General features: G+C 36.6%; 1 protein-coding gene across 2 annotated transcripts in view; it reads left to right on the forward strand.

The window, feature by feature from the left end:
* UNC13C (unc-13 homolog C) overlaps positions 1–14144 on the forward strand; it is a 589653-nt gene that overhangs the window by 213798 nt on the left and 361711 nt on the right. For both annotated transcript variants that reach the window (XM_068536284.1, XM_068536278.1), the window contains 2 exons: positions 10944–11171; positions 12134–12275. In XM_068536284.1, coding sequence (XP_068392385.1) covers positions 10944–11171; positions 12134–12275 — 370 coding nt within the window. The remainder of the gene's footprint in view (positions 1–10943; positions 11172–12133; positions 12276–14144) is intronic.

Below are 14144 nucleotides of genomic sequence, written 5' to 3' on the forward strand. Positions count from 1 at the left end.
ACATGTCACTTTGACTTTCATGACAGGTTATCTTAAATTTTCCATTTCCAAAAAAAAAAATCCTTTATACTGGTACTTTAGATTAGGTCCTGAAATGCCAAAACATCATACTCTAAAATACATATTATTGGCTTTTCACTGCTGGATTTGTCTGCTGACCTTATATAACTAAAAAAGCACTGCTGAACAAATCTATTTAAACATGGATTTTCATTTTCAAATGATCTTTTTCACATCTAAATATTGTCCCCTTTGTTCATTCTTTATAGGAATGCAGTCATTGTAAGGTACATAGGTTGCCTGAAATTGAGGGAGGACAGAGGAAAATGTCAAAATAAAGATTGAATCAGAAATGCTGGCACAGCTGGCTCTTGCAGTAACAGTCACACATATTGTACGCTTTCCTCTACCTGATCAGTATTCTCCCTACACAGTCAGGTCAGCCTAAGACTGTTAATGGTAATGAATGTGTTTTTTGAAACAAAATAGTACCACTTCTTTGAAAAATAAAAGGCATATTTAGGAATGAGTGCTTAGAAGAAGGCGGATTGACTCAATATTACTCAGCCAATTTACTTGCAAAATCTCATAATACAATTAAAATTCAGTCTACCTGTTTAAAAACTGAATTGTGAGCAGGCATCTTAAGAAACAATCACATTAGGGCAGTGACATTTTGAGAAAACAGATAGGAAAAATATTGCCATCTAGAAACAAATGGATTGAGTCCCTTAAAGAAAAAAAAAAAAAAAATGATGCAGATAATACCTAAGAAATGAGTTCATTCTTCTTTAAGTCTTTCAGAGAAGAGAGATGCCACCCATTCATTAAACTTTAGAAACATTTTCACTGTCTATTTCCATTTCTTGGTATTATTTGGTATTGGTTAAATACACTAGGTGAGCTTTGCACTGAAGTTATTCATTAAAATGCACATGTAAATTGGAAGAATCAAAAACAGTGAAGAGAAAATGAGGGTAGACATGTATGCCCCAGGAAAAGGATATTTTCCTTGATAACCCCTCCTTATTTTTCCCTAAAACCCGTGTTCTCACCTTGAATGGAAAGAGGTGTTGCTAATACATGAATTCAACTTCATCGCTTGCCACAATAGCTATCAATAAAATTTAAAGTTGTCCCTACAAAATCATTGACATTTCCTTAAGAAATTTCTCTTTTCATTGCTTTAAGCAAGAAATTTGCAATGTGACACCTTGTGTGAAATACTTCCATGTGTGCCAAAATTGAAAGAAAAGGAGAGAATAAAAAATTAAGAGAAATCAGAGTTGGAAAAGACAGCTAATACTGCCACTTGTAAGCCCAAGGAAGTTCTTTGATTTCCTTCTCCAAATGGTCATTCAATTTCTGTTTGAGCATCTACAGAGAAAATTTAACACCTTGGCAGGCAGCTTAATTTATGTTAGAAAATTCTAGCTTATAAAATAAAATTTGAACCAACTCTTGCCTTATAGCAAATTCTTTTCGTTAAGCCAAATCTGACCTTTGGAGAAAATATTTAATAAATTGACTTCTATCGTATATGATAGTTTTTCAAATACTTGAAGATAATAGTCTTCTTTAGGTTTCTAGAACCCTCATTATTTTGCTAATTCTTTTCTGAAGACATTGCAGTCTGTCAACGTGCATACACACATACACTCAGAATAAAATAAAAGGAAAAATAAGTCTACATTTGGGTCTAATGACCTGTACAAAATAAAGGGTATTTAAAGTTACTTCAAATTAATTTGAGTTTGGCATTTCAGTCCCATCAAGTCTTGGGTCTGTGACTTACACACTTGCAGTCAAGGGAAATTAGACCAGGTGATAATACCCCACTCACTGTTCTAGTACCTCCGTGCAGGTGCAGAGATGCATGGAAATAGGTTCCCCAAACAGCATCATCTCAGCTTCTGTCTAGTTGATTCTACTTGGTGGTTTCTACACTTCACTGCCTTCCTAGCCTGAGGCTAACAGCCATGTGAAGTGGAAGGTAGGAGCAAAGGATAGCAAAGGAAAACATAGCAATGCTTGAGAGAAGAGCACTGATCTGTCATACCCCTCCCTGTTCCAGGCCAGTAGCGGTGGATAGAGTTCACCTATTTTTCTTGAATTAACTCATTTCTGTCCTGTTATTTGAAAATACATTTACTCTTTTTTTTGGAAATGGCATTTGGTGACGGAAGAAATGGCGTTTGGTGACGCAGCTAATGGAGGAGCAGTTTCTGACCCTGAATGGTATTCATGTAACCCATAAGGACCTTGCCAAAACAGTTATGGTGGCAGTTTTAAACTAGGAAAAAGTGAAAACAAGTGTATGTTGGCTGGGTTGAGGTTGTATGCAGAGTGAGACATATGTAAAAAGAGAGATCATATCTAAAATATTTTCCTTGATTATCTTTTTACAGTAGAAAAGAGATAACTTCAAAATCAGAAAAATATGCAAATAACCATGTAGCCCAACCCAACTGGCTAGCACTTTCTTAGACATCTCCAAAGAAGAAATTCCAGAGTCCCACTGAAAAAATATTCTGCCTAGTTTTAATTCCTAACTGGAAATTTCAAGTTATCTGCATAAAGAGAGAAAGTATTTCATCAAGAGTTCAGGAAAGCAGCATCTTGTGAGATATGCTATTTTGTTCTGTTTCCCACTGACATTAAGTTAAGCTTACATGCACTAATTATTAGCCATTGTGAATTCGTAACATTCACGAAATCTGGCTAGTGCACTCCTGTCTGCAAACTAGATACTGATTTTTTTTCATATTTGTGCTACCACATTTGCAACCACACTATCTTAAGACAGTCAGTTATTTGTATATGTTGAACAGCTATGGGTGGGAGCGTTATTCTGGGCTTTCAGATCTAGAAAGAAAGAAATCAGTGTTGTCCCTGGACTCAAGACATATTTTCTAAAACTTAACTCAGGTGAATAGATGTAAACACATACGTTGGAAGCTTTTGACATTCTACTCCGTCAACAGCAATTATGCAAAGTACGTTTATGTTATGAATATACTTAGGAAGCTTAGAAATAGGATTTTGTGTATCTACTGCTATAGGGTGGAGACCAGTCTTTGTTTCCCCATAATTTAGCACACATTTAAGCACAGCTAGCTGCATGATAAATGTTGGGGAAGCAACAAATGAGGGCATGTGAACACAATTAGAAATGGCATGAAATGGTTTAAAGATCATCCTTCCATAGAACCGTAGATCATTAAGGGAGCCTTTGAGATCAGTGGGTTGGAGAACCCGACCTACTGATTTTACTTAGTTCATTCAGACAGTTCAGTATCTTGTCAAAAAGGATCAAATGGTAACATAGGTAGGGTTACAACTAAGGTCTCTGAACTCCCGGCCTAGTGATCTCTCCTAATTTATAAAGAAATATGCAAAGTGGACCCTAGGGGGAAAAATGGAAAGTTGTTAAATTTTATCTCCAGTGCTTCCCCCCCCCCCCCCCCCGCCTGTCTTTTAGACATTCTGTGCTGCCCAGACCTTGGCTTCCCAGCGCTCCCCATCATGATGACTCCTCAAGGCCTCCCTCTATGACCAACCCACCAAGCTCGGGGTATACCCTCAGTCAGTCCACCGTCTCCAATCACAACTCACTCACCACACTGACTTCTCAGCACTAAAGAGGAAATGATTTGATAAGTTGATTGGGATAAAAGTGGAATCAGTGGTTAAGTTAGCTCAGTACAACGGTCAGTTCCTTAACCCAAAGGAATAACTTTATAATGGAGCATTTTGAGGTTTTGAGGTAGGGTACATGGGGCACAAAAAGGGCGAGTATGCCTTACCTAATGTCACAGAAGTATTCTATGTAACCTAAGCGAAGGCTACCCATCTATCTATATACATTGTTTTCATACTCCTGAACTACTTGAGAAAGATCTGGCTTCTAACCCTGTCACTAATAGAGTTTTTTAAAACCTATCTGAGCACCATTTTCCGTATATGTGAACATAATAGTACCTGTCAATGCCCTCCAGCTAAAGACCACTAGGAACACACCTATGGTTTTAAAAGTTCAGTTTATTCCCCAGCACTTCATGGAGAATGCACACCAGAGTGGACCACAGGGCATCTCAGTAAGAGGGCATTAAAAAAGCAGAGGATTTCTCTTGATCGGGTTTGCCCTGAAGTGAGGACAATTCTGTGGTTGTGTACATTAAAAAAAAAAAAAAAATCTACGAGGAAAGCAGAGTGAGGCTAATAGCTGTACTTAGTAAAGAAGCAGTAGCCAGTCATATTAGGAGAGGGATGTTTGGTATTTGGTGGTTACACGGTGACCTGGTTTTCATCTGTGCTTAGAAAAAATTATAGAGTGGCCTTGTTTGTCTTGCTTTAAGAGGGACCATGTGTGAGGATGGTGTCCTATGAGAGTCCTTATACCCAGCTGGAAAGCATTACTGCCTAGTGGTGAGCTCCAGGCCAGCTTCTAGCCACAGTGTGAACCAGATGTGTCAGCTGAATTTACAGGTGTCAGAGGCTATTTTAAAAAAAGAGAAAAAGAAAGAAATCCTATGTTTAATTTTTTCTTTTTTTTCTTTCTTCCTTTTTTTTTGAAAAGGATATGAAGAAATCTGTGTAACTAACAGTGGTGAGACCAAAAAGATCTTTCCTCTTCCAATCTCTCCCTTGCTTCCTTCTTTTTTCTTTACATAGTAAAAATGTTTTTGAAGTTTCCCCCCCCCACCTTTTTTACAATTAATTTGTTCCCTTATAGCTTATAGATAGTTCTGGACTCTGAAATGACTGGGAAATCTTGAGAAAGTAAGTAGATAACGCTCATGAGATGGAGTTTTGACGAAGAATTGTGAGAGTGTATTCCTGATTTTGTGGGGGGGGGTTTTGGCAGGCACGTTTCTAAACTTGTTCTAAAAGTTTGCATTTACTAAAAATGGGATGATCGAATCTGGTGGGGTTGATATAGCGGAAGCAGAGGAGAGGAAAGGTTGTTTTTCTTTATTTGGGGCTGTAGGCTTACTGACAGTGAAGCCACTTTATAGAAGGTGGCAGTTCCTCAAAAAGAGGCTCCCTGCCCACATTCCCCACCTACAGGGGTGGGAGATGACGTGCCGCTAGATCTGTGCTCCTCCCTTACCCTCCTGTTAAGCATCAGTCCTTTGTTGTTTGTGAGAAATCGTGTGGAGTGTGCGGCTTTGATCTTACAAGAAAAAGGAGGCGGCTGACTTGAAGACGGGGGAGTCTGGGGCTGTTCCTTGAAAGATTGAAGGTATGTTAAAAGAGGAGGGTTAAGATCATCTTGGTTGTAAAGCAACTAAAAGGAAAGCGTAGCAAGTGCCAACTACATGCCCACCTACATGATTTCATGGGAAAGAAAAGCAGAGGCGTTAAAAGCAGGTCCACCTACATGGTTTTCCTGGTTAAAAAAAAAAAAAAAAAAAGAAAAGCAATAAAGTTTCTCATACTAGACGCTCTTAGGGAGACACGTGCCTCAATATCAGACCCTGAGTGCGCTTTCCAGGTTTATTAACCACCAGCTACCTCTGGGTTCACCAGCCTCAAACACAGGTAAGGGTTAATGGATGTTAATAATAAATTATTATTATTGTTGTTGTTATTATTAGTATCTTCTGCAGTCTCTTTGAACTCTGTTGTCTTTTATCTTCAAGCACTTCATTGACTCCCATCAAGTAAATAGCTACAAAGCATTTAGCCTGTGGCAGACACTGAGCATGGCACTGTCCAGGGAAAAGTTTTCAAGGAGTTGCTTCACAGGGCGAGTAATTATGAAGCTCAGAACCCTAAAATTCCTCGTTAATGTGAAATTCTTTAACAAATGCTTGTAACTTCACCTCTTAGACATTCTGAAATCCCTACACTTATTATTGAAACTATATGCATTATCTCATTTAATCCTTACAATGACCCTGTAAAGGAAGACACTACTATTCTTTCCTTGTGTTTCTCAGATGGAGAAACTAGGGCTTACAGAGAGGAATTAACTAGCACAAGTTCAAATGGTTAGTAAGTGACAAATCAGGATTCACACACAAGGCTGTGTTCTTCTATATCCAGAGCACCATGAGCACCGTGCTTTCTTGCCTTATTTAAAAGTGATTGTCTTGATTGATTTTTTTGCGTTTATAATTGGATTTATGCCCTTGCTTTACGTTATTAAATTCATGAAGTATATATGCCAACCAAATTCTGCTTTATAATGCTGGGCACCCATTTGTTTTCTGAAAGTCCCAAATCTGAAGCTGAGGGCCAGGTGTGTTTTGTCTCTTCATAAAATATATTCCACAGCACGTTTATCATTTTAGATAGAATTCATTCTTGTTTCTTCCAGGATTTTGACCTTGTGGTCACAGTGTGCAAGAAGTTTATAGCACATTAAGTTAAACCCAGAGGCAATTAAATACTCAAATATATTGTTTCTTTTTTAGATTCCCCCAATAAACATTTTATCTTCTCTATTTATTGAGTGTATCCTATTTTCCAAGCAATGTGTTAGATACTTGGAATACACATTTACTTGTGGTTGGCCTTGAAGAGTAGTGTGTATATATATATATATATATATATATATATATATATATATATATATATATATATATATATATATTCAGGTAGTTGTGTCAGTGTTGGTTGATAAACATTGAAGAATTCTGTGAGGCAGTTCCTTGAAATCAGCCATGCTAGGAGTATTTACACCACAGAAATCTGCTAATGCTATAAATCAAGTTTGGCTTTTGTTGTTCAGTTTTTTTCCATGGGGGAGGGGAGAAAACATGACCACTGAATTTAGAAAGCCTGCATTTCTGTTAAGGAAGAGAGAAGATCATATGCTGAGAATGGAGAGTAATGGCTGCGGTAGGTGACTTGAAAAGAGTAGAAATGTTTGAGAACAGCTGTTTGGAAAAATAGGAAAGAGAAGAGAGTGAGACCACGGTGGAATCGTATATTTGTTACATGCGTATAGATAATTATTTGGAAGGAAAACTGAAATTGTAAGTTGCCATGTAAAAGTGGTGAAACTGACTTTTATATGCAATTTAGATGCTTTGGGTAATGAATAAAAATTAAAGAAAATGAAGGTTTCTAGTTAATTGGATGTTCCATTAAATTAGGTGGAAGGGAGCCATGTGGGATAAGTCTGCCTCTGTCTAAGGTTGAAATCTCTTGCAGTTTTGTTGTGCATAATTGTATTAATCTGTCAATTAAGTGTTTTTATTTATTTATTTTTAAATTTATTTATTTTTTTTATCTTTGGTTGCTTCGGGTCTTTGTCAATGCGCACAGGCTTTCTCTAGTTGCGGCAAGTGGGGGCTACTCTTCGTTGTGATGCGCGGGCTTCTCATTGCGGTGGCTTCTCTGGTTGCGGAGCACAGGCTCTAGGCACGTGGGCTTCAGTAGTTGTGGCGCACGGGCTTAGTTGCTCCGCGGCATGTGGCATCTTTCCCGACCAGGGCTTGAACCCGTGACCCCTGAATTGGCAGGCGGATTCTTTTTTTTTTTTTAAGTTTTAGGGGATATTTTAATTTTATTTATTTATTTTTGGCTGTGTTGGGTCTTCGTTTCTGTGCAAGGGCTTTCTCTAGTTGCGGCGAGCGGGGGCCACTCTTCATCGCGGTGCGCGGGCCTCTCACTATCGCGACTTCTCTTATTGCGGAGCACAGGCTCCAGACACGCAGGCTCAGTAGTTGTGGCTCATGGGCCTAGTTGCTCCGCAGCATGTGGGGTCTTCCCAGATCAGGGCTTGAACCCGTGTCCCCTGCATTGGCAGGCAGATTCTTAACCACTGCGGCCAGGCAGATTCTTAACCACTGTGCCACTAGGGAAGTCCGTAAGTTTTTTTAAAAATAGCAAAGATGCATTCCATTTGGATAATGTATTACTCTTTTCTTTTTTTTTTTATGATCCAGAGCCTGATTTTTTTTTTTTTTTAACAACTTTATTGGAGTATAATTGCTTTACAAAGTTGTGTTAGTTTCTGCTGTATAACAAAGTGAATCAGCTATATGTACACATATATCCCCATATCCCCTCCCTCTTGAGCCTCCCTCCCACCCTCCCTATCCCACCCCTCTAGGGGGTCACAAAGCACCTAGCTGATCTCCCTGTGCTATGCAGCTGCTTCCAACTAGCTATCTACTTTACATTTGGTAGTGTATATATGTCAATGCTACTCTCTCACTTCGTCCCAGCTTACCCTCCCCTACCCCCGTGTCCTCAAGTCCATTCTCTTTGTCTGCATTCTAGCAGCTTCATTGAAAGACAGTAATATGTCACCAGAGGTCAACAATAAAGGAGATCAAAAGAGATATTACACAGTGAAAGCACTTGGTAAAGTATGTATTACTCTACCAAGTGCTTTCACTGTGTAATATCTCTTGATCTCCTTTATTGTTGATCTCTGGTTGACGTACTACCATTAGAAAAATAAGATGAGATATATAGGTTGAATAAATAACAGGACAATGAAAAGTCATTGTAGATGAGTTACAAAAATTATGAATTTGTCTTGTATCCCTGAACTAAGTAGATCTACTTTGAATCATTTTCTTCAGATCAAAAATATAAAAGTAGAACTTAAAAAAAGCTATGTATCTTTTCTAGAAATAACAGTTAAAAGGCTCAAACCTAAGCCTCTATTAACTTGCTCTCCTAGGTTGGCGATTTCACAATTTATGGGTCTGTATGTTGTCTGTACATACTGAGTAGATATTCTACTCCAACATCAAAAGCATTGGTGAATGATTTCAAAGCTAATTGTCAAGCTTTCCTAATTAATTCCGTAAAAGAATTCAGGCGGCAGTTGTTAGGTACAGAGATTTGGTTTCTTAGGAAGAAAAATCTCTTGACATTCCAGCCTTTAATTTGGTAGTTATTACTAGAATGAACATTTATTATGTGGATGGCAGTCAGCTGGCTCTTCCTGAATTTAGAAAAATAATCCAAAATGCATTTAACTCTTGGGAACTTTAACACACTTTTCTAGAGCTTTGAGGGCATAATAGTCACAACAGTAATAGTTGTTTAGAAATCTGGGGGAAGTCAACATTTTTATGACACTTTGAGCATTCTTAGAACGACCTTTACAAACCAAACTTTTGAGGCACTTTGAATCTTGTAGGTGACTTTTTCAAGGCACTGCTGTTCTTTCTTTTTAATGAATATTCCAATACTTGAAGTAAAATATGCCTTTTGGGGAGTTGTAACTATATAGTGTAGCCTAAGCTAATTTTACCATGTAAGAATTAATGTTCTGTGGAGCTAAACCATCACTGACAAATTACAAAAATGCTTAATTGCTTAAAGGTGCACAATTCACAAATGTGTAGCTGTTTGAGGGCATGCTTTAACAGACGACTAGGGCATTTAGACTGTCCTTTCAAATTATATCTTAAATGGAATACATTAATTTTTAGTATTTTTTTAAAATGTGGTATAAATTCTCAAAGCTTAAAAAAAAAAAAAAAGGTAAAGACAGGGAAACTGCTCTTTCTGCCAATAGATTTTTCATCTCTTTTAGTGTACTCTAATTATACCTTGATTACTATGAATGTATTTTTTTCTACTTTAGAAAATAAATGTTTTATTTTCAAATAAATGAAGATGTTCACTAAAATACTGCTGTTAAATTTTAGATGAATTTATTACGAGGAAAGTTCAGAGTTGACTTTTTGTATTTTGTCTTAGCTTCTGTACTTAAATTGGGTATAACATTCACAGAAGTAGACTCAAAGGACATTACTGAGGCTATCCTTTGTGATAGGAATTGTACAGATAAATTATCACATTCAGTCTCTAAACTCTATTAGTATGCTTATTTCAGAAATACAATATTTCAAAAAGTATAATACAAGTTGGGCAGTATTTACAGTCATGGAGATAAAAGTTGGAATGATGACCACCTCTAGACACAATTTTCTTCTTCTTTTCATTATATCTCAGTTGCTTCTGTATCAAACAGTGTTTGGTTTCAGCAGCGACAGTTCCTATAGACCCTGATACATGGGCTTTTGCTTTCCTACTTCAAACTCAGTAAGGAAACATGAGAGCTGGAATCAGGGTCCACTATTTGCTTGTGGAATACTGAGCAACCCAGAGGCCACATAAGACTATCCGGCCAGTAGTTGGAGAAGGTGATGGACCCAAGAATTGGCTTTTGGAAATCCTTCATTGCTAGGATTTGTGTTATAAACAAAAGTGCCCAAAAAGTTGAGACCGATCATGAAAAAACAGTCTTAGAAAACAAAACAGAGTTTTGAGTGGAAAGTGAAAATTCAGCCTGTTTAAAACTATGGCCATGTCACAGAATGAGAGTTCAAGTCTGTGGTCCGTGAGGTAGAGGTAGTCCAGCCCAGTGGTTTCCACATCCTTTTTAAATAGCAGAATTACTTTCATTCCAAGTAAAATTGTACCCTATATTTCAATATAACAAATAGTGGTGGTATTTATTTTGCAGGGAAAAATTTAAGCTTTTCATTATGACAAATTTCATCAATTAAAAATAATTAGGTACTTTAGATGAACACAAGTATTTGAAATATTGATTTTCAAGTGACATTTGCTGTATGCATCCAGTCTGTTTCTCAATTTTGTTTTGGTTACTCAGTGAGTAAATATGTGTGGTATATAACAGATTTGATTGTGTGCGTTCCTTTTGGTTTTGAAATTTGTTTTCAAAAATTCAAACCAAATATTTGCACAACTGTAATTCACTTCAGTAATACAACTGAAAAAACTGGGATCGTGGAGGTCCATTTCCTTGCCAGTAACACAAGGGCTAGTCTCAACATAGAGCTTGTTCCCCTGATATTTTTTTGAAAAAGCCACCCTGACTCCTCACAATGAAAGCATTCATTCATTCTCATGTTCTTCCTTTTTTTTTCCTCCCTCTCCTGGTCCCTCAAAAAGTAACTTCATGTATATGTACATCACCGTTTATTTTTCTATTATAGGAGCAGCAGAAAAGAGTTCTAAGCATGGTGCGGAAGACAAGACTCAGACCATTATAACAGCCATGAAAGAAAGAATGAAGATCAGGGAGACAAACAGGCCAGAAGTGTTTGAAGTAATTCAGGAAATGTTTCAGATTTCTAAAGAAGATTTTGTGCAGTACACAAAGGCGGCCAAACAGAGTGTACTGGACGGGACATCTAAGTGGTCAGCAAAAATAACCATTACAGGTAAAAATAAGTCTTTTTAAAAATTTTCATTCCATATTGAGATTTTTATATGTCTTAGAAATCACTGCTACTAATAGTTATAGGTAGGATAAATAGAATTTTTCAATCTTGTCAATATTGAAGTCGAATTGGTACTTCAAATTTCTGAAATGTGTACTAGATAATTGAAATCATTTCAGTCTATGTCTTGTTCTAATCAAAAGCTCTTCAAGAGGAAGAAAGTTCTGTTTTGTAATATACTCATCAATACGCTGCAGTTTACAAGAGACTAGTTTTGTTGCTGCCTGCTACTGATGACACGAGTAGCCAGTAATCTCTTCAGTCAGTTTTTCTTAATGAGAAAACAAATATTGTTTTATTTACTCCTGGATCGATATCCCTCATTCATTTGATCCTTCTTGATTCAGCAGTCTGAGTTTAGTGATGTCTAATAACTTGAACTTCTGAAGTTGCTTGTAGGTAACAGCAGCTGCATATGTTACATGTGGATATTTACCACGCCTTTTAACTTACTCATATTGTATTCAAAAGGTAAAATAAAGAAGCTTCTATTACTGAGTTGAGTTGACCAATACTGACAGTAAATTCATAAATAAATAAATACATTTTAAATCACAGACCTTTGAATTACATTGGGTAATTTGCTTATTGTATGTGCATTCTCATTTATCTATACATGGTGCAGTGATATATATGAGTATATAGCTAATATGCATATGTATGTATACCACTACTGTTCATTACAGGCAAAAGCAAATATTCATCAAAGGAAGGTTTTAATGTTCCGTGATTCATTCTTTTATTAAACATTTTGTTAAGTCCTGTTGCTCATGAAAATGAAAGCAATGGGGTTGCATTGCAAACCAAGGGGACAACGAAATAGAAAATGTTTCCTTCATTATCATTTTTGTTTGTTTCTGAGGAAATCTTTATATTAAAAGTTTGAATTTGGTTTATTTCAGTGGTTTCTGCACAAGGCTTGCAGGCAAAAGACAAAACAGGGTCAAGTGACCCATATGTTACAGTTCAAGTCGGAAAGAACAAAAGAAGAACTAAAACCATTTTTGGAAACTTGAATCCAGTATGGGATGAGAAGTTTTATTTGTAAGTAAATAATGAAACCATTACAAATATTAAAATATTTCAGGATAAATTTAAGACAGGCATGCAAAATATGCAAGCAGTAATTATCTCATATTTTAATTGTATCTATGCATAAATTATAAAAAAATGTGAAAGTAATTTTATGAACTCAGTAACCTCATAATATTTATTATTTATTCTTCATCTTGGGAAGCAAGTGAATTTAAAAAAAATATTGCAAACAAAAAAGTTGGCACAGCTAGGGTGAGTTTGCAGGAGAACAAAAAAAAAAAGATTATGACCCAATATAGTAAGGAATTTACAAGCTTGATTCAGCAATAGCTTGACATCTGAAGATTGATGACTCAAGACAATAGAAAGATTTTGGGCATCACCTGGCCCATTACAGCTACACCAGCCTGTACTGATGAAATTACTGATGATAACTTTTAAAACCTCTCATTTTCCATAAGGTCATTTATTTTTAAACCTCTTATATCCTGTACCAAACAGCAAGAAATCATTTTTTTTGTCAAGGGTTCTTTTCTTTCTATTACCCCTTCTTGGAGAGAGAGAAGATAACTTCCAGTTACCATTTGGTAGAGATGAAAAGCCCTAACTGTGAGTTTAAAGGCAGACTGTTCTTTTTCTTTCCTTCTTTCTTTGTTAATAGTTTAAACATGGATCTCATAAACATGCTAAATAAGCAGACTCAACACATACAGCTTGTTTGGGAATGTGGACAAGAGTATATATAAAATACAGAATTTCACATGTATATTGGCTGATGAAGGGAGTGTTAAGAAAAGGGTGTGGAAAATCAGTTGGGACCCAATAACAGAGAGTACCATGGAAAAAGTTAAGAGCTTTCTATGATTTCTACTTCAAACTGCTGGGAGAAACCATTTTAATATCTCTTTGTTTGTTTAGAGAAGATAAGAAATCAATTGATAGTCATAAATTCTTATTCCTAAGGCAGTCAAGTAAGTGAATAAAGTAGGATAACGGCAACAAAGGGGAGGGACAAGGACTGTGGCAAACTTGAGAGCAAGTGACTTGGGAAAGAGACAGTTTCCACTGCCATGCAGTCCTGCAGCTGCAATGCAGCTAGAGTTTCCAGTTTCTTAGGAGAAGCTGGAGATGTGAAAGTTTAAAAAGAACTTTATTGAAGTATAATTGGAAAAAAAAAAAGTCTACATTTCAAACTGTACAATTTAAGTTTTGACATATGTATACCCCATGAAACCATCACCACAGACAAGAAAATGAGCATATCTATCAACCCAAAAAGGTTCTTTCTGCCCCATTGAAGCCATCCGTCCTGACTGCCCTCCCATGCCAGGCAATCACTGGCTGGCTTTATGGTGCTATAGAAATTTTTTTTTTTTTTTTTTTGCATTTCTACAATTTTATGTGAATAGATCTTACAGCATGCGTCCTTCTTTTGTGTGGTTCTTTTCACTCAGCATAGCTGTTTTGAGATCCATCCACGTTGTAGGGATGAGCAATAATTTATTTCTTTTTATTGCCAGGTAGCATTTCATTGTATTAAAATATAACCGTTTGTTTACGCAGTCACCTTCAATGGCCAGTTGGTATGTTTCTAGTTTTTAGCTATTAAAAAATAAAGTTGTTAGGAGCACTTATATTTGTATGGACATATGTTTACATTTCTCTTGAATAAATACCTAAGACTAGAATAGCTGGAACATATATTAGGAGCATGTTTAATTTTTAAGACTCTTCCTAAGTGCTTGTACCATTCTATATACATTTTCACCACCTATGTATGGGAATTCCAGGGCATACAAATCCTTCCAATGTAAGGCCAGTCTTTTGGATTTTAGCCGTTCTAATACATGTGTTTTGTTATCTTATACTGCTTTTATT

The sequence above is a fragment of the Eschrichtius robustus genome, chromosome 1 (assembly GCF_028021215.1).
Source record: "Eschrichtius robustus isolate mEscRob2 chromosome 1, mEscRob2.pri, whole genome shotgun sequence".
Taxonomy (NCBI): Eukaryota; Metazoa; Chordata; class Mammalia; order Artiodactyla; family Eschrichtiidae; genus Eschrichtius; species Eschrichtius robustus.